Source organism: Hetaerina americana, unplaced genomic scaffold (genome assembly GCF_022747635.1).
Source record: "Hetaerina americana unplaced genomic scaffold, ioHetAmer1.1.p SCAF_4, whole genome shotgun sequence".
Taxonomy (NCBI): Eukaryota; Metazoa; Arthropoda; class Insecta; order Odonata; family Calopterygidae; genus Hetaerina; species Hetaerina americana.
The window spans coordinates 31248157-31270096 of NW_027286985.1; the positions used below are offsets into that span (position 1 = coordinate 31248157).

A 21940-nucleotide genomic window follows, 5' to 3' on the forward strand; every position below is an offset into this window, starting at 1 on the left:
AAAACTATTACACTATTAACAATGTATTATGCGAACTTATTGCAAAGTTTGAGCAAAGAAATCAAGCAAAAGCAGCCGCATTTGGCTAAGAAGAAAGTGTTGTTTCCTTAAGACAATGCACCAGCTCACAAATCCGTTATTGCAATAGCCAAGTCATGAATTTAAGTTTGAATTGCTACCTCATGCACCCTATTTGCCAGATTTAGCCTCCTTGGATTATTTTCTGATCACAAACTTGAAGAAATGGCTCGGTGGTCAACGATTTTCCAAGAAGTAATGAAGAAGTAATTTCTGAAGAAGTAATGTCGGCAGTTAATGGCTATTTTGAGGAGCAAGACAGTTCTTGTTGTAAAAAGGGTATCAAATTTATTGAACATCACTGGGACAAGTGTATAGAGCTGAAAGGAGATTATATTGAAGAATAAATACATTTTTTTCCAAATTTTGGTGTTTTCTTTGTTGAGTCAGGTACTTCTGGGATTACTCTCGTATACAAAAACATAAACAATGTTCAAAGTTCAATTTTCTGAAAAGCATAAATTGCATACTGCAGGCATTAGTAACAATCAAAATTTACCTGGTCATAGAATGGCATTTTCCAGATCTGATAGTGTTTTTGACTTAGGAAATAATCAATGCTTCATAGATTTTCAATAAAAAAATTTAAGATTTTCTGAAAAATGTAAATGCACAATCTTTGTCACATCAAGGCATAGAGTTGCTTTATTTTCACCCACTATGAGTAAAGAAGAAGAAAAATAAGTGGCTGATCTTCCTGGGGAGTGAGTGTTGGCCTCATGGGTTCCCAAGGGCATACCAGTTGGATGAGTGCATATCCAATTCCTTTGTGAATGTTCCAATTAATATTATTTCCTCATTACCCCTACTGACCCAAAAAATCTCTCTTATTCCCTTGAACGCATTCTCTACCAACTGTGAACTTACTACATTTTGCTCACCGAGAGAGAGAGAGAGAGATTTGGCAGATTTTAAGAGATATCTAATTGGCAGAAAACTTTACCAAATGATCATAAATCTGAGAAGAGATAAAAAGAGGGGCATGTTCATGCACAACATCAGCAGAGCTTTCTTAAGAATTACAAAAGAGACTGTATAGTCAATTGAAATATTTTTATTTCAATAAGATCACCTCGAAAAGATGGCAGTGAAGTCAAAATTTACGAATAATAAAGATATTTGAGCCAACTATTCCATCTATTTCGTTATTCCTCATAATTAAGTTTGAAGAACTTAATACCAGAAAACAATAATTTTATATCTTTCTTCTTTTGAGTGTGTATTGATGTTAAGGAAATACATTTCCCCATCTGGGTTAGCCATCATTAATGTCCATTTCTCTTGCTATCTCTATTTTCCTGTCTTATTACCTTGAGGCATTTCCCATCATCACTGCTGATCAACTATCATGGGTTATTCCTCCATATCATGTTGTATTCCTCCACAAGATTGAGACAAAATCCATTTGAAGGAAGGATCATGTTTTTTTTTTAAATTACCCCCTGTGCTCATAACATTGAATTCAAATAAAAATTAACAGTAAGAGAAGAGGTCACAAATTACAAACAGGCTAGCATTAATTATCAATAAATCATCTAATTTTAAAGCTTCAAATTTTTGTTCTTTTTTGCCCACGTGAAAAACCCAAACACCTTCCGAGCGTTTATTTGCTATCAACCCTAACTTCACATTTCCTGTTTTTTTTATATCAGACTGATGTGATGGTAATCTCACAATCGATGCCACACAAAACTATATGTCGTGTATGACCAGAGTAATCGCAAATCCACCAATTTGACAAAAACATTCAACTACCACTGAAACAAATAAAATGTCACGACTGTAATTAACGATATGTCATCAAATCATTACTTTTATATGCAGCTGGAAAGTTAGAATTTTTAAAGACTTAATTAAATTAAATATTGCCCGAATCCAATCAATAATACTTTTAAGATGATTCAGATATTGCACATCTTACATTTTTTTCAATTCACTTCCTCTAAAATTCCACATCCTCATTTCGACTTTTTACTCTTCCCTTTCTTCCCACTGCTACTGTTTCCTTTACTTGGAGCTGAGGTAGGATCCAAAGACAGTAACTTTGCTTTCAGTTCTAATAACTTAAGCAGTTCATGCTCCCACTCAGACTTTGGCAACCCTTTGGCTTTCAAATCACGAACAACTCCTCCCTGAAATGTAACCAGATTACCGTAAAACATGACAATATAGACATATGAAAATGAATTGACAAAAAAAAACTATTTCAGCATGCATTTTTCATTCATAAAAATATAATACTAGAACTAACACAAATAACTTGCAGGTATAAAAAATATTGACTACTTGAACTACCTAAAGAGTTATGATAGAGTTGAAATGAAACACTCATTGAAGATGTACATTTCCATCAATATTGAGTGTACAATGCAGCAAGTTTTTTAAATTACAGCGACACCAAATTGGATCTTAAAATGCATCATATATTCATTGTTTATACAATAAAAAACAAATATATGTAGCAAATATATCTATCACTGCTCATCAAAAATTCCTACAGTTCAAAGACCAAATGATTTCTCATGCTCTTATGAATCATTGGTGCTCTTGAGATATTGATATGACTGCCAACTGAGTGATTAAAGAAAATTACATCATGGTTTGCAATTACACACAAATATTCACAATTGTGCCCCAGATTTCTTCAAAAATATTTTACTGTCATCACTGAAAAAAGTTAATTTTGAATTTTTTCAAATTAAAGAGTTGAAATGGAACATATCAAAGATGTACACTTCCACCAATATTGAGCATGCAACACAGCAAGTTAGTGGGAAAAAATGCAAAGTTTACTAATTCTGTGATCATGGATTTTTACAAAGTAGAGCCTAAAACCAATGAATTCATTTTACTGTCAGTTCAGCATTACCATGTTAATTATTTAATACACCTATAAATCCACTCGATTAGTCTTGGAAGTGACAACTGCTACAGAGAACTGCAAGTAAAAGAATTCAAATACTGCATGCGATGATGGCATGTACCTGGATCTAAGATTAACTGGAATATGTGGATGTAAAGGAAGAAACAAACCTGCTTATCAACTTCTGCTTGGAGTCCAAGAATTTCCTCATTTGATGCTTTAGGTGACTTTTCTGGCTGTACACTAACTGGTTGCGAATCAGCACCATCCTTCACAACAGTGCTGGGAGATTTAGTATCAACAGTTGGCCCAGGAGATCGATTCTTTTGATTTCCCGAAAATCTGTTCCTCAATTCATCCATTTGAGCATTTTCTAATTTTGTGAACAAAGGGAATGGCTGAAATGGAAGTAGAAGAAGTATTTTAAATGCCTTCAAAAGGCTTGAATGGTAGCACTATAAAAGATTATATATTTAGACGAGATAACTGAAAGAGTATTTAAGAGGATGCATTTGAGTTTTTTTAAAAGAGGTCTAAACACACTGATCATTTTCCCCTACATTGAATTGAACCAAACTTGCTTTTTCCCAGGTAACAACTCAGTTATATCACAATTTAAAATAACAGCTTATATAATCAGAATAAACAGGTAAAATAAAAGAAGAATAAATACATTTAAATACCCACCTGAGCAATAAAATCATGCAAAAACGTCAGGAATTATTGACATTTCTTAAATGGATATTTTGACAGTTTTTGAAAAATTAAAAGACATATTGTGGATATGACCAGTTATTGTTAGCACATTATAATTCCTCTGATAAGGCTAATGCGAGGGAAATAATAACAGGAAAGTACGGATAATACAAAAACATATAAACGGAAACATTAAATACTACTGACAACCTTTGATTTTATGAGATTAAAAACTTCTAAGAAAGCCCAGGTATTTTTACTGAAAGCTCAAACTTTTATTCTTTTAAGTAGATTAAAATTTCAATGCAATTCAATTGTAATTACTAAAATTTTGAAGCACTGGGAAGAAAATAGCAAGGAAAATCCACACATGAATAATCAAGAGTTTATTCTATTAAAATATGTGATATATCTTCAAAGTAAAAAGATAATCCGATTGAAAAAGCCACTTATTGGAAGTTGACATAATTGTGTAAACAAATAAATATAAAGTATACACTTGCAGAATTGATGAGGCATTTTTCTCTCAATACATACTATCATAAGGAACTGGGTCTCAAATGGGAACGTTGTCATGGGGAAAGTAAGGGGAGCCTTTTGCATAATCTTTTAAGACTAAATATGAACTGATAATACTAGCAAATTTATGATTAACCTCAATGTACATATTTTCCATCATACTTTTTCTTCTTTATCTCACAAAGGTGTAGAGGAGGAGTTTCACTGCATTTCATGTTAAGGTGGGAAAAGGAGAGAAAAAATAAGAGAATGATCTTATGAATCAAATATAAACTATTCTCTTTAAAGATCCTCTGACATGAAAGGTAGTTGAATTCGAAACTAAGAAGAAAATCAATAATAAATGAGAGGGTTAAAATAGAATTCAAGGATATTTAGTATGCAGTAGTACCCATTTAGGAAACATATCAAAGGTGGACAGTGAAACATAGAGGCCAGAAAAGAAAGGCAAAGCTATTTCATCCTCACCTTCCCAATTTTATGACCAGCAGGCAATAGGCAGTAAAAATGATTTGGAATCACAAATGCATTCTGTGGAGCATTTAACTGCTGCTGCAACTGCCGGGCAGTTTCTGGCATGTAAGGTGACAGCAACATAGATAGAAGGCATGTTAAATTTGCACAAAGACCAACCACACTACCACCTTTTTTCCTGAAAAGATAAGTTTACATAAATAAAAGCAAGATTTTTCATGAATTGATTAAAAATAGGGTTTAGTTAGTGTTGTATCAGGCAATTTTGTTTATCCTCAGTTTGCAGCTGAATTAAATTCCAAAGTTTTAATGACACATTATAACCATATAATGTGGTTTCTTTTTTCTAATTACTCATTTTATATCAATGTAAATCACATTCATATATTAAATAAATGACACTTCTCCACAGTTATGCCATGGGGTTTCTGTAGATGCGGTTCATGCCCTTATAAGACAGCTGCAGTACAACTGCTTATCAACCATATGTTATCAGAAATGATTAATCTCCAGATTCACAGATTATGCACACAGCATATAACTTAACGCACCAAAAACTGGGCTACAAATTATCTAGTAATGAAATAAACAAATTTAAAAAACTTTCCGAATTTGGCCAAAAAGTTCCAAATTTGGCCATTAAAATCATGCTGTCATCTGATCGGTCCATTAAAATAATAGGTGAATTAATCTGATAATTTTGCAATTCAAATATTTCTCTTGTTTAGGAAGGAAGCACTTGCTTGCTTCCATGAGACTCGAGAAAAAAATACGAAAATTAATCCATATCTCTTATAACTTACAGAGATTTACATTTTGTAAGTGTAATGATTCAAATAAAAGGAATTATTAATGGTAATTCAATTCCACATTGAAATCCTCTCAGGCTGCATTCTGCTTTTACTAACAAAAATACTGGCTTAACTCCAAATGTGTCACTCATTAAATAACATTATAAGATCCTTGTTCCTTTTAAAACAACTGTACATGCATTGCTTGATAATTGTGCATTCTAGCAAAGTTCCAATTCGCATCTGATATTTAAAAAAAAATAATTTACTTCTTCCTAGCACAACCTCTGAATATTATTCATAAGGATAAAACTCCACCATTACTGTTTCTCAACTACAGGCAACTTTTTGGAGGATTAATGTGAAATATAGTAGTTGCAGGGGAGGCGACCGACAGCCGAGGTCATTTGTGCCATTAGGGATGGACAGGAAATGATGAAGGGTGGAAAGAAACCCGGTGTCGCTATTAGCCTACTCTTAAGGCAAGGTGCCAAGGGGTCTGCAGCTTAACGTCCCATCCAACGGACAGTGTGCTCACTCAAAGTCCTCTCCACAAAGCATCTCAAATAGGGATCGGAATACCACTGAAAAATATCTGCCGCCTCTGGGATTCAAACCTGGGCCTTCTGGGTCAGAAGCCAGCACGTTAGCTACCGCACCATTCCAATCCCATAATGTGGAATATTCCTTTAAAAAACTATTTATATACCATATAACCCTGGTGGACCTATGTAGGTATTCAGTTGACACAGTCTGAGAACTTGCTTCATGATTATTCTCAAGCATTAAATAAAGAAAAGACTCATACATCCAACAGCCAAATATACATAACGTCAAATTACCTATCTTCTGGGCTGCCCTTCACCAAAACCCAAGGCTGACTGGACTGCATTAGCAAGTTCCCATGACGAGATATCACCAAAAGACAACGAAGAGCATCCCTTAAACTTCTAGCATTTTCCATCAAACTCAAATATTCCTTCAATTCCTTGTTAACGGCACCGACTAGTGCTCTTTCAAATTCACCATCTATGTTTATTTCAGGAACCTTGCTCTCAAAAAACTTTTCAACAAAAGTCAATGCTCTGGAAGAAATAGAGAAATAAATAAGTAGATGATACAGATTAAACTAATAAGTGTATACAAATATAGAATATGTGCTAATATATATCAAGCATTGTCTTACAATGCATTTATAGAATTTCCAGGCGGTGGCATAGCTCCTCTCTTTTCACAAAAGGGTAAATTTACAACATGTATTAGCAACCAATGAAACAATTTCAGAGAGTAATAATCATTTGCTTTGACCAGGATTATCAAGTTAAACGCACTGATTGCAACAAATCAGTACCAATGAGTTTCTGCCGACCATCCCTAAGGGCAAACATGTTATAATGTCATTCTTCTAATGAATATTGGAAAATATATTGGCATTTATCATTATGGGTCTGTAGCCTTTATCACTAATAATATTATGTCAATGAGAATAAACACCTTTCTATAAAAGCTTGCATTTATCTATGTCAAAAAAATTTGCCCACAAAAGCATTCCATATCATAGGTGAAACATTATGGAAACCATAGATAGTAAAGGCAACAACCCACTTTTCCCAAACAATGCATTTCCCACATTTCATTTCACAGCTTTTAATTTGGCTAAAATTGATATCATAAGCATGGTTCAATGCTTCTAAAAATAGGTGAACCCTAAGGGCTCTTTTGGAATGTTTATAATACAGCATTTTGTTAGGGCAAAATGACCACATGCACTAATTAGAGGAGATATTACAATATTTGCACACCGTGCATGTAAATATTAATATCCATCATTAAACTAGATGAATGTAAAACACAGGTTCTGCCTTTCATTTCTCACCCATGATTTCAATCCAAAGACTAAAAATACTGATTTTTTTTTAAAATAATATAGGTGAAGCAAAAAAATTAATAGCTCATATCATTATGATTTATATTCATTATTCATATACATGATATGTTAATCACCAACATGTCTTGCACATTTTATAAATTAGATTTTTGGGAGGATTTCCAACTTCCCATAGTTAAATTTCAGCAAATAGCATTTTATCTAAATCTGGTTAAATTATCATTGCCCTTATTTTTTCAGGCAGGGCCTTAAATTTGTGGTAGTATGCCCTAATCTGAGGCTGTAATGTCCTAATCAGAGTTTGCATGCAACTCTCACAAACCTGTTTTGTCTGTCCAAAGGTTTAATGTGGGATTGCATACTAATGACCAAGTCCACAAAAAATGAAGTAGGTTATGTATTTAAGATATTTTTTAAATCTTCGGTTCAAAAGTTTTCATTAGTCAAGCACTTGAAAGAAAGATTTAGAAGGAGTTTCAGTACCAAATCTTGTTTTTTTATGGTTTTATTGCTTATAAAATTTATCCAAAAATTTTGACTTCTGAGCAGTGTGCATCCATTTACTGCACCAACCAAAAGTAATTTGCTAACCAATATTACCTTTCAATAGCATTCCACTTTCTGATTCACCCGTAAAGCCCTCTCCAAATTTCTTCCCCTAGTGATAGTCACTGTCTTGATCAAAATATGGAAAAAAATTTCTGCTTTCTATCATGCCTTAATGGCTCAAGGAATTGAAATGTTAAATACTTGCTTCTATCATTTAGGAACATTAGCATGCCTGTTAACCTGACTGGATAATAATGGAATAGTTTCCCTGACATTGCCCAAAAACAATGCTTAGTGTAAGCACATACTGGCTCAAAGTTACAATGAAAGCATATGACTTACACTATACAGCTGCTTTGATACATGTACGATAATAGCTAAATACCTATGTATTTTTTTGCTGGTCTATGAGCATACTTGAATCAAGTAATAATTAAATAAGTGCAATCATTAACATTCATCAGAAATACAATAATTTCAAATAATTGCACAGCTAGGATCAACATAGACTTGACTCACCTTAAAGCAAAATTTCCAAAGTTATTTAACAACTCAGAGTTGTTGCGTTGAGCCAAGTCACTCCAAATAAAAGCTGAATCCTGGTTTTCTGGGCGAACCCATATCAAGTAAAACCTCCAAATATCTGATGGAATGCCTGTGCTCTCTGCTTCTGGTCCAAATACACCCACACCACGACTTTTGGAAAATTTTCCTTCTTCATAGTTGAGGTACTCTGGATTAAGAAACTTCCATTGTATTACAATATTTTGTGATTTTTCGATGATCAGAAAAAATTCAATCAATGATTGAACATTGAACAACATATTTTTTTAGTATTGCTGGGATGAAATAAACTATATGAATTACTGCAGTCATTGTTTTTAAGATATGGGAATCAACAGTGTTCTATGAAATGGGATTAAATAGCCAAACATGTTGTTTTCACATAAAATTTCACATGATGTCACAGTTCTCTTACAGATAATAGTTGCTATAAATATTGACATGCAACCTTATTTATAACTTAGAAAAAGTGGCTATTGAGGCTGTTCCATCTTTGAAACGGATGTTCTCGCTGTATGAATGCACTTAGAAATTGTACATTAAGCTGGAGACAAGGACTGAAGGAAGGCAATCATAGTTGCACATATAGTGTAGTCCAGCACATGTTACAACTAATGTAAAAATCAGAAAATATTTTAAAATATCATGGTTTGAAACATAGAAGCAAATAGTATTGTGAGCTAAAATAGGAAATGGGCAGTTATGCAATGTCACAATTTCATGATTACTATACGTCCTATATTGTCAGGTGAGAAATCTTACAAGAACTAATGTTGCTGCTGAAGTCACACGCCTACTTGCAACCTTCAGAACTATTCTATGCTTTCAGTTTCATTGCTACAAAGTATGAATGTCTTTTAATGTATCACAAAAACTGGTGGAAATCTGGAGCTTAGGCATATGGATTCAAAATAACCCAAAGGGGTAAGTTCATAAATGGTAAATATAATAGAAACTATTATCGGAAGCCTTCCTTAGCTTTTCCTAATCATATGAGAGATAACAGACCAGAGATGCTACAGAAAGGTAAACCAGAGATGTACTAGGGGTGACAAGCACACTAGTGTAAAAAATTATCACAGCATAAACGTATGGAAAATATTGGGAACCAACTTCTACCTGAGAATATAAGAATAGTGAACTCATCAAGAAGCAATGTAACAGAATATAAGGGGTGTGGTGGGAAAGATATGCGCTGTAAGCATGTACATTCAGGAATGCAGAATACCATTACTGGTCAGTACTGACTTAATCCTCTGTCCATTCATGAGAACTGTTCAATAAAGAGTGATCTTAATTTTTTTTTATTTACTTAAATTATTTGACTTAAGCATTGCATCAGCTGCATCTATTTAAAGTTGAAACCTCAGGAGGCATATGGTCAGTCTGCCCTTCCCGATTGCACAGCTAGAAGATGACTTCAAATATTTTGAGGAGAGACAATTCATAGGATGGTGATCCAAGAGCTCCAGTCAATGTTCTTAAACATTATCACCACAGCTGCCATTGTGGGAGAAGATCATTGAATGACATTGAGGGCCAGAATCAGAAATATTAAATATTTTTTTAGATGCCACCCACGCAGTGATCAACGAAAAATTGCACAATCAGGATTATCGTGCAAAAATCAGTGTGATGAATGTTCCTTCTTATAATCCAAATTATGAGGCTTTTTTTTTCCAATGTGAAGATACACCGATATGGAAAGCATTTTTCACCACCGGAAGCAGGTGAAGGCAAATTGAGAATGTTACAACTCGCTATTACTACCACTGCTGCCACAATACCAGAGTGTAATCAATTAGATTTTTACCACACCCATGTATACATTATATATCAGAGTAAAAATAAAACCATGAAATTTTTGCACGAGAGACTATTAAAAATGTTATGACCACTATTTAACAGCTTTCGTATATGAACTGAATACTGAAATCAGGAATGAATATAAACTAACAATTGGCCAACTGAGCAAACACTCTCAACGCTGTTGCCATAAATGATTTACCTAATTGGTACCAACTCCTTGATGCATACTCTGATAAAAATCAGGAAATTCACCAAAACACTCCTCAAATGGGCAAGTGATACAATGAGAAGAGGGAGAAAATTGTACAAAGAATACTCTGAGACATTATTTCAGGGAAGATTAGAGCATCTGGCTTGCCAGATTTCTAATAGTGAAATCCACCAGCCCTGATACTTCAGCTAAATGGTGTCCTGCAGAGAAATTACCAAATAGGTATCCAAATGACTGAATAAAGCTTGGGAAGAGTAAAACGCACAATGCTGATTAATGATGGCTCCACATGAATAAGACATTTGGTACACCAACTGAGGACTCTAAACGATGACTAAGAATGCAGACAGATTCACTGGACCAATCCAGCCAAATGAATTAGGTGATGGAGATCAACAGATCCACCAGGTGAATGCAGAAAACAGATTAAATACAGTGGGTCCCTTTTGGCGGAAGTGTTTGGGCAAGGAGAGAGTACCATCAGCCTGACTGAAGGAATTTCAGACAAAGAGCGAGATTGATTTTGACTACAGGGAGGTAGGATTAAGTTATGCACCTTGCCATGGCACCCTTGCCTTCAGTTTTTGAGGTTGGTGCCATCTTGAATTGATGTTCTTTTTTTGGTTTTGCTAATAAATCTTCTACATAAAGTTAATGTCCAGGGTTTTTTTAATATTGATCCATAAAACCAGACCTGAGTTTCACCTACACTGCAGATGGCAGTTCCTGGCCAAATGAAGCTTACTGTATCATGATATTTTAAGTGGCATCATGGACCACTTGAAAAATCCCAAATGATTAGCTCCTCCAATGCTTTAACATCAATTAACCAAACGTTCATATCTTTCCCAATCAAGTGATTTATAAATGTACCACTGTAAGGCTTGTACAGTTAACATTTCCCAAACATTTTGCCATGAATAATTCATTACATTTTTATATTCCATTTAAGAATCTTGCCAACTATAAATAATAAGAGACCATATTACATTTTAAGGAAGACTAACTTTTGAAGAGAGTAAGTAGTACTAACCTGTTGCCATAAGATGATCAACTGCAATGAGTCCAGGGTTAGCAGCCAAAATACAAGAAGGAAACATTACCGAATGGAATGGAACATTATCTTTTGCCATGAACTGGAAATACTTTACAACCACAGGCTTCTCTGGTTTCCACCATTTTTCCCATTCATTAGTATAACAATTCAGAATGCTCATGTAGCCTATTGGGGCATCAAACCAAACATAAAAGACCTGAAAGTAGATAAATGGTGAAATGATCAAATCAAATAAATCCAAAGAGAAATATATGATTACTCGTGAGAAAAAACTTAAAAAAGTTACCAGCTGATCTATGCTTACAAAACATATCATTAGTGTTTTCAGACCTCAGGAGAATGGCCAGTTGGTAACATTCGCTTACATGCTGTTGACAATGTTTAAGTGGTCAAGGTTGATGCCATATTAATTCTGTTAATGACAATCACACCATTGTTAATTGTTTCTCATACAGCCAAGTGATTACACACCTAACTTGAGTTTTTCAACTTTACTAAATTTGAATTTGTAATTTGGGAATTTTGCAAATTTTTTTCTTTCTGATATTCTGATTTAATATCCACTCCAAGACAATTCAGTACATTTTGATACAAAAGGCCTTCTCTATGCACACCTTATTATATATACAGAGCATAAATGCACTTTGCACATTAATTAGCAAAGATTATATCGCAAAATGGAAAGATTTGCCTTTCTTAGCAGTCTACACAAGTTCTCAGATGAGCACTGCAAGATTTTAATTAGACAAAAGCTACAAAAGCATCTCCATATCCTGTCAAAAACCTACATTTTCGCCAGAATTTCCTGTTTGTGATTGCACGTCTTGCTGGGTGCACGACACTATCCTAACTATTTGAACAGTTTCAGTAGATTTACCACTGTTGGAAACATGTCTTCCTTATAACCTAGAGGTCATAGGCTGGAATCTCAAATTTGGCAGCAATATTGAGTTTGTTTTAAAATGATTTAATAAATTAGGGTACACGCTATGGCCTAAGCAACTGAGTTAGTAATCAAAACCCACATATTTGAATTGAGCTCTTACGGCTAGCAGGATTGAATAAATAAAATCACTCCAATAGCCATAAAGAGTTTACCTTTCAAAACAAAGCACAAATGAGGTTAGATGACTAACACCACAAGTCAAAGGATGGTTTAAGGGTAAAAAAGGCAGGGATGAGAAAGGTGAATACGAATACGCATATTTCGGCCACACGCCTAAGTAGCCCTCTTTAGCTTACTGAAGGTGAATTGTCACGACAACACAAGTTGAAGGGAGACCCCTTTACTTTACTTTAACTACTTCAATCTTCAATCATAACTACTTCAATCTTCAGCATTATTAGTACATTTTTTAACCTGTGTTCTGTGATGGCATTTCATAAGGGTGCCTCGGGAAACTTGGGCACCTGATGTTCTATACAATAACCTCCAACTTTCTGTGTGAATGTGGTTAACAACTAAGCTTTCAACTCAATCATGGTAGGAGTACCTTTAATGATCAATGAATAACTGCCAAAAAAACAATTTCAATTTTCAATCACCACCAAGCAAGAAACTACTTCCCCACTAGTGTGCACTGGTAGCATTTCAGCACTTAATCATGTTTCACTACAGTTAATGCATAACCCATTCCCATGGAAGTTAAACTGACCTTTCTTTCTTACCAGTGACTACTTTAAATAGAAATGAGTAAGCAGCCCATCAGATTAGTTTGGTCTACTGTATTGTTGGTTTTACTAAAAAAACTTAGCCATAAAGTGCCAAAGGGTTAAGAAAAAAATAGCAAAAATGTTTCTCAAAAATAAGTGGAAAAATACTTGTACGAAATTATCTTATAGCCATGTCACAGAGGCACACTTAATGTCACACTCTGGATGAAAAAACATATTGTACAAGAACTTCAATGATGACGTGTACAAATTCCATGATTTCTTTGCAATTTTGTATGCAATTCAAGATTAGAAGACATCCTATTTTTCTTTGATAGTAAGACGTAACTACCAATCAGAGGAAAGTGTATGTTTGCCAGTGAGAGAGAAAAAGATAAACAAAAGTGTATTACCTTGTGCCTGTAAACAGAAGTAATTGAAGCTATTGTAGGAATTGAAGTAACATTAAATGAGATTATTATCGGTATTCTGATGGTTAAATTAAGTTTTGGATGGACACATACTATACAACTTACAGTGACACATTTCCTTGCCTTTCCAAACAAAATACATCCTGATATCCAACAATACAAAGAGCCCCTATTCAATTCTGTATGCTTCCTTCTTCCATTCATTCCATCCAACATGCCTATGCTTCTACTACCCCTTCCTTACTTTCTTAATGTTCTTCTCTCTACTACAGTCTCCAGTTAATGTGAAATTAACCACTTATTCAACCCAATACAATGAAACTGAACAAAATAAGACATTGGCATTGCCACCTTGACTAACCTGAAGATAAACTTCAGAAGAATGCCTCGAGCATCACAAATTGTACATAAAAACACATTCGTTAGAGATTAAAAAATTTCAAATATCATGAAAATATTGAAGGAGGTATGACTAAACTGAATGATTGATAAAATGCAAAAGCCTATACTACCTTGATCAAAAATTTCCCGGAATTTATTCAGAAAATTAAAAATACAAGTTTATTCATCTAAATCTATATTGTCCCCTTCAAAGTAATCCCCATCGACTGCAACACACTTATGCCAGCGCTTGATCCAATCCTCGAAACATTTTTTATATTCGGTTTTCGGTATGTCCATCAGTGCTTCCTGCGATTTTTCCATTACTTCCTCTCGGCTGCTAAAACGCGTTCCCCGTAATGGTTTTTTAACTCGATTGAACAGAAAGAAGCCACAGGGAGCCAAATCAGGTGAATTCGGTGGCTGTTGGATGGTATTTGTTGCATTTTTCGTCAAAAAATTACGAATAATGATAGCACTGTGCGACGGTGCGTTATCATGGTGCAAAATCCACGAGTTTTCTGCCCACATTTCTGGTCTCTTTCGGCGAATTGCTTCACGCAAACGTCTCATAACGCCCAAATAATACTCTTTGTTTACTGTCTGGCCTTCTGGCAAAAATTCATGATGCACTACACCGTTGTAATCCATGAAAACCGTCAGCATTGCCTTCTTTTTTGACTGAAAACGACGTGGTTTTTTTGGTCTCGGCTCATATGGTGAACGCCATTCACTTGCCTGATGTCTGGATTGTGTGTCGTACTCATAAACCCACGTCTCGTCTCCAGTAATGATCCTTTTGATGAATGTGGGATCGGATTCAGCCTCGCAAATCATGTCTTTTGCGACGTCAACACGGTCTCTTTTTTGCATGAAATTGAGGTCTCTTGGCACCAACTTTGCTGCTTCTCGACGGAAACCCAAATCATTAACCACAATGTCTTGGGCGGATCCATAGGCAATGTTCAAGTCCTCCGCTATTTCTCTGATGGTTAATTTGCGGTTATTGACCAACATTTCTTTTACTTTATCAATTTTTTCACCGACTTTCGATGTCGATGGTCTGCCACTGCGTTCATCATCTTCGATTGACTCACGACCACTTCTGAACCGCTCGTGCCACTGGTAAACGACCGTTTTTTTTAGAGAATCGTTGCCGAAACACTTTTCCAACATTTCCAACGTCCGTGCGCCACTAAATCCGTTTTTACGCAAAATTTAATACAAGTTCGTTGTTGCAAATTTAAATCCATTTCTGCAATTGTAAAAAATCGCCAACACACACAGAGATAGATGTACTCTTGGCTACGTAACTTTTGCAAATGTCAAGTTATGACACTAAGATTTAAAGGGAATATCAACAACAGATGTACCAATTTAACAAAAAAAAACAGAAATCAAATCGGAACGATGGGAGCGCCACACGGTGGTTATTCCGGGAACTTTTTGATCAAGGTAGTATACCTGTAATGAAGCTCATCAAAATTAAAGTTACTCAAAGTAATTGAAACTAAATATTTGTATGGAATTTTTAGAAAGAATACATAAAATGGAAACCAACAATGGATTAAAAGCTCGAGATTACCCCTTGTTATTTTCTTATGGTCAATCACTGCTTTTTAGCATCTGATTTCTTCTACATATCAAATTGCATTTTCATGGTGTCCATTTCTCTTGAATATCTGATGACATCAGACATGCCTCTACATGTTTTGAGCTTCATGACTGAGAAATTAATATTGGAAACCTTACTTGAGTGCTTCCGACATGAATTCTTTTTTATTTACTTTTGCTCCTAAATATTTTTTCCATGCCAATGTGCTTGATACCAAGAAACCTAGATGCTTAAATTTTATGCAATCCATGCCACAAAATAAAGACTATTGGAAAATTAAATTCCCAAAATTTCCATAATGTGGTAAGTTAGACAAACATTTTTACCGAACTTTAACTGGCCATGTTTCCACCTGTGCTTAAATAAGATGCACGTCAAATAAGTTTTCACAGCTGAATAGCAGGGAAATTGTAAATGTTTATATTATATTGTTCAAATAAAATGACTTGCAGAACAGTATATAGCAGGGAGTGGAAGATAAAAAAGTCAGTGAAACATGATCGCTATCAACAATGGTTCAAAGTGAGATTGAATTGAAAAATAAGTACATGATTTAAATGGTTCAAGGGGAGGAGACGATGAAAAATGAAGTTAGCCGCTAAAAACAGGAAAGAAAGAAGCAACTCCAGTTAAATCAAAATTCAACATACTCATACACCTAATATGAAAATGAAATTCCCAAATTATCCACAGCTTTAACATGCAATGGTCACCCTGTAGCTAGAACTCATTAAGTGTATTTTTGGAAAGTCATTTTTGGAGACACTTGAGCCACAACCTTGTAAAACAATTTTCATTTTAATAGCACAGCATCTTGCAAATGGTCAAAAGGTCCCATACAAGTAGTAGTTTTAGAGGAGGCGACAGACAGCTAAGGTCATATGCACCATTGGGAATGAATGGGAAAGGAGGAAGGGTGAAGACAAACTCGGCATCAGCATTAGCCTACTCTTATCGAAAGGCACCGAGGGGTCGGCAGTTTTAAGTCCCATCCGACAGACAGCATACTCACTCCAAGTGCTCTCCACAAAGCATCTCAAGTAGGGATCAGGATACCACTGAAAATCATCTGTCCTCCCCAGGATTTAAACCCAGGGTCTCTGGGTGGAGGGCCAGTACATTAGCCACTGCACCACCCTGATCTCTAGCCCCATACAACCCTGACATGCATGTCAATCCACAGAATTGCAGTTGGGAACAATGCACCCACAAATGTTGGTTCTTTCAACCTTGCAGACATTCTTAATTTACAAGGTCTGTTCAAAAAAGATGAGACTGTTAGAATCAATACTTTATTTTACTAGTTAGCCTTTCTGCTTATCTCCCTAAAAATACAGCCCTTGGCTACCAATAAAATGCTCCCTATGTTTTTTCCAGCTTTTGAACACCACCTGGAATGTTTCTTTCAGGATAGCCTTTAAGTCTGCAGTACCATTTGGCTGGATGTTTTCAATAGTTTCAAATTGGTGGATTTCGACTTAGGAAATAAGAGAAGGTCTGCTAGAGCAAGATACGGAGAGTAGGGTGGTTGGTTACTTTTTTTGGCCAAAAACTCAGTAACGATTAATGATGTGTTCACGGGCGCATTTTCTTGATTTAAGCACCTAGACTTGTTTTCCACATTTTTGGTCTTTTCCATCCATCATTTTTGTCAAAATGGTGAAACACAACACTAATGACAACTTCGTTGGCAAACTCCCAGACAGTTAACATATGGTTTTCACGCACCAAATGATTCACAGTGTTGATGTGGGAATTGCTTGTTAATGGTCATCCACTTCTCGGTTGTCATCAGTTGAGGTTTGCCCAGATTGGAAATGGTTGTACAAATGAAAACATTGTGCCTGACTCATAGATTCATTGCAGAATGCCTGTTGAAGCATTGCATAAGTTGCCCGAGGTCAAAACAAAATTAGATGTGCGCGCCCTGCTTCTCTAACACCTTTATTCTCACCGACAAAATACTTTTCACAGCAAGTGTGTGCAAGCTCAGACAAGAATTGCTGTCGTGTGGAGACAAATCGAGATAGGGCCACAAGCAAGGAGGTGTTTCACTCCTCACAAATGGCACTATAAAGCGTGACCTCACTGATTGTTGTATGCACATTGTACTAAAACAAATAGTAAGAACAATTTCTTTAACGATATGGGATGCTTCTGGTTGGTTTCTAAGGGAAATAAGCATTTACAGCAAACCTTCATTAAGACACTCCTTGGTATGTCTGGCAACAGGCCAAAATTAAAATTAAATTTGCCAATAGATGAATTGTCAACCCAGAGCTAAAATCAATAAAAATTATACATGAAACGATGCCTTCCATATGCAAAAGGGCACCATCAAAATTGAAGTAATGAGAGCCCACTTTAGTTCATTTTTTAGTCTTTCAAACATCCTGTTCAGAGATGGGTATTTCAAGTTTTCTAATTATGACATACAATTGTTTTAAATAAAAATAAGACATTTGCTAAAGTGACATTTGAAAAGAGGAGGAGACTAGCTCCAATTATAACTCTTGAGCACCACAGATGAGCATATTTAAAAATACGTACCTTGTCCTCAAAGCCTTCCACAGGTACAGGGATTCCCCATTTCAGATCCCTTGTTATACATCGTGGTTTTAGCCCATCCTTCAGCCAGGACCGTGCAATTACTTGAGCATTGTTACTCCATCCATTTGCAACAGTGTTCATCCATTCCCGCAACTTTGGTTCAATCTAGAGGATTAACAATGAAAATGAAGCACACAAATTCATTACGCTCCACAACTATTAATTAAATCTTTAAAATATGTGACATTTATACATATCATATATTCTTCCACAACTCAAGAGTCCTGCGTGGGCCTTGAAAGTCTGCCCCGAGCTCACAGTTCACCCGGCTCAGGGCAGCTCATGTCAGCTGATGAGCTAAGCCTCCTAATGAGTGGGCCTGAGCTGGATGAGCCAGCCTAAGGCTATGCATGCACACCAGTACCAGCCCACTGATGACTACACAGGCATTCTATGTAAGCCTGTTGTGGGCCTAAAGCTGCACATGGGTGAGCTACATGCAGACTGCCATAAGCATGGACGGGAGAATGCAGCGGTGGGGTTTCCAAGGAAAAAGGTTTAGTACATTACATAAAATAGAAAAATATTTTACACAGTCCTTGAGTCTTTACAATGTATTATCATCTATAAAAGTTTTCACCGCAGTAACAATCCCAATTAATGGCATTACGTTCCTGGGAAGGGGAGCAGAAGGGGAGACTGGAGGGGAATCACTCAGCTTCAAAGGTCACTGCGAGCTGCATGTAGCTCACACATGTACAGCTGTAGGCCCACAGAGAATGCCTGTACAGCTGAAATAGGAGGTGAAATGCCCATGAGTGAGCTCGAATGCCTGCACATAGGCTGGGTGGGCTAAACAGTACCGAGCCCATAATGTGGGCTGAATTGGGCCTAAGACAGCTCAGGCATGTGGGCTGGGCTTCAGTGGGTCGTGGGCCACCAGTTCAGGACTCTGTCACAACTGCTTCCCATAGAGTACAACCAGGACACATATGTACATTGCACACAAACTGCACAAGCGTGAAGGTCAAAGTAGTAAAGAGATTAAAATAAGAATTGGGTTAGGTAAGGCAGCTTTTACCAAGAGGAGCAAGTTGAAAACAAGAACCTTAACTAAAAATGACAAAGGAAATGAGGTAAAACTTTGGCATGGAGATTTGATTCCATACAGCTCAGTCAGTCACTATGAAAATGAGCGTGATTTGGAGACTTCTGAAATGTGGGAGTAGAGAAAAATGGAAAAATAAAATGGACATATAGGAAAACAAACAAGGATATGCCTGGAATGTTAGGTGAAGTGAAGGTTGCTGGAAGAAAGTCTAACAAGGCAGGAATAGTACATAAGGGCTTTGAAGTGGTAATGGACTTATAGAGGGAAGAATATTGGGTAAGCTAAGTAGTGGGGTGAAAGGATAAGATGTGTTGGATGGAATGAGGAGAAGTTGCACTTATGTAGAGTTTAATAAATGATTCACTGTCGTAAATTGTATCTAGAGCTTATCCATGTATATATTTAGAGCTTAGAAATGTAACAGTTCTTAGTCATTGGTTCTAACAAAACATCAGTTGACTGTTAGACTACTCCTAATTATACCTAACCACCAGCTACCTGAAGATTTGCTTGCATGGAAACTAAAAATCAATTAAGGCAATACTTCAACATGCAAAACTCATTTATGAATTAATACATTCTCAGTATCATTAATTGCTTACATCTGCTTTAGAAACAACTTGCCCTCATTTGAACTTCATCTATTCTTCAATTACATGATTTCTCCATAGTTAGATGCCAAATACATACAAATATCTTGACGCAGTACCTTGGGAAGATCAAGGAAAAGATGTGTGGATGACTTGAGCGATGGTGTACTGGAGCACAGTTTGCAACGTGGCATCTTGAGTTCGTTGGCATTCACCAGACGACCACAGGAGTCACACTGGTCACCACGAGCATCCACATATGCACACCAGGGGCATGTGCCTTCGACAAAACGATCAGCCAAAAACCTAATCAAAACAAGAATTTAATATTAAATATTAAACCAAAAAAGCAATTAACTTAGTTTAATATAAACTTCAAAATAATGACAATATGCATGTGTACTGCTGCTGTTCATGAGAATATCATGACAGCTTTATCATAACTAATCTGACATCCTCATTTAATGCTCAATAATGCCAAAACTGCAATATTCAGATGAGGTAGAATTAATAAGACAAAGATTAGGAAAATATCCTACACGCACAAATTGGAACACACCAATGGTCAATTTAATTCTTTATAAACACCCTAGATATGGCTGTGATTCATAAGTGATACAAAATTAGATCATTGAGCATAACTGGTGATTGTAATGGATCTATTTGGAATTTAGCTGAAGAATTTCTGATAAATTTATCAAACAAACTAGTACAGTGAAACCTCACTTAAAGAGCAGGAATTCATTCAGAAATCCTTGCAAAGCAAAACACTCATTAAAAGAAAGAAATTTTCCCATATAAATAAATCTAAAATATGATAATGCATTCCATAGAAAAAAAATCATGTACAAGGTTTATTCAAAGAAAATTATATACATATACATTGTTTAGGATCATGGATTATATTCATCTTTTCTTCTACCACAGAATGAAACAACCTGGAATGTGAATTCAATTTGCAGAAAACAAAAAAGGATTGAAATAGTTATTTGTGATACATTCGTACTTCTTTTTTAGTAGAAAGCTGTCTAGAGACATTTCTTTTTGCTGATATTTAAAAATGTTACGCAAAAGTAATACAGTGTCATCATTAAATAATTTTGTTGCACACACAGCTACTGCCTTATTAGGGTGAAGCATCAGATAATGAATCATCTTCATCATTTCTTCTATTGCCTATTTGCCAATGTGGAATGTGAATCCAATTTGCAAATGGCAAAAAAGAATCAAAATAATTACTAATCAGTAGATATTCTTGAAGTCACTGATGAAGTTCCCTGCTGCCTTTGAGCCAGATCTTGCTACTTCAACATGCCAGAGAACACTTTGGATGCCCGTTATTTTCTTAAACTTCTTGAATTACTCGCGGCTTGCCTAAAATACTTCTTCATTGGCCATTAATGATCCTGGCATCTACTTATTGAGGTCAACAAATATCACTTTTGGCATTTTAAGAGCAATTGCTTTTCATTTATCCATCTGAGCACCAACCTTTCAACTTTGTTGAGAATTTCTATCTCCTAAATCTTGTTCTTAAGGATATTGCAAATTTCTGACATAGGCCTAATTAGGCCTATGTCAGAAATTGTATGTGAATGTACCTATGCTTATGTGCACAGATTGTATGTGAATGGTAAATCAGTCACGCTCGCATCTCATTCTTGCTTTTCAATGACTTTACTTTCCATTTCTATGGCTATTTTTATTCTCTTATGGCTGTCTTCTCACAACTTTTTCTTTGAGGACATTTCTAAAACAATGCTCAAAATATTATTTAACTCTGCACAAAAAATTGCGAATAATATGTCTGAACAAAAGTTTGGAAAAATGTGTGATCACCAGCAACACTAAGAAGCTAGCAGAAAGAGTACTGAACACAAACTGAAGCAGCAGGCACGCCAACATTTTGGAAATTTTCATCTCCAGATCACTTGTTATACAAAAAGCCTCTCGTTCAGCCAGTCACTTCTGGGGAAAATATTTTTGCTTCTTATGCGCATTACTTGTTGTGCGAGGCGCTCATAAAGTGAGGTTCCACTGTAGTGGAATGTCCCAGAAAGAACTAGCACATTCCACTTTCACAGAGAGATTAGATTAAAAATAGAAAAGA

General features: G+C 35.7%; 1 protein-coding gene across 2 annotated transcripts in view; it reads right to left on the reverse strand.

Annotated features, from left to right (window-relative positions):
• Positions 1-909: 909 nt before the first annotated feature.
• Positions 910-21940, reverse strand: part of MetRS (methionyl-tRNA synthetase 1) — a 47659-nt gene continuing 26628 nt past the window's right edge. The window contains exons 9-16 of one of the 2 annotated variants that reach the window (XM_071590626.1): positions 19950-20136; positions 18130-18294; positions 11476-11695; positions 8378-8591; positions 6264-6506; positions 4625-4808; positions 3112-3339; positions 910-2210 (exon numbers count right to left, since the gene is read on the reverse strand). In XM_071590626.1, coding sequence (XP_071446727.1) covers positions 2037-2210; positions 3112-3339; positions 4625-4808; positions 6264-6506; positions 8378-8591; positions 11476-11695; positions 18130-18294; positions 19950-20136 — 1615 coding nt within the window. In that variant the 3' untranslated portion in view covers positions 910-2036. The remainder of the gene's footprint in view (positions 2211-3111; positions 3340-4624; positions 4809-6263; positions 6507-8377; positions 8592-11475; positions 11696-18129; positions 18295-19949; positions 20137-21940) is intronic. The other variant, XM_071590627.1, reaches the window with a different exon arrangement.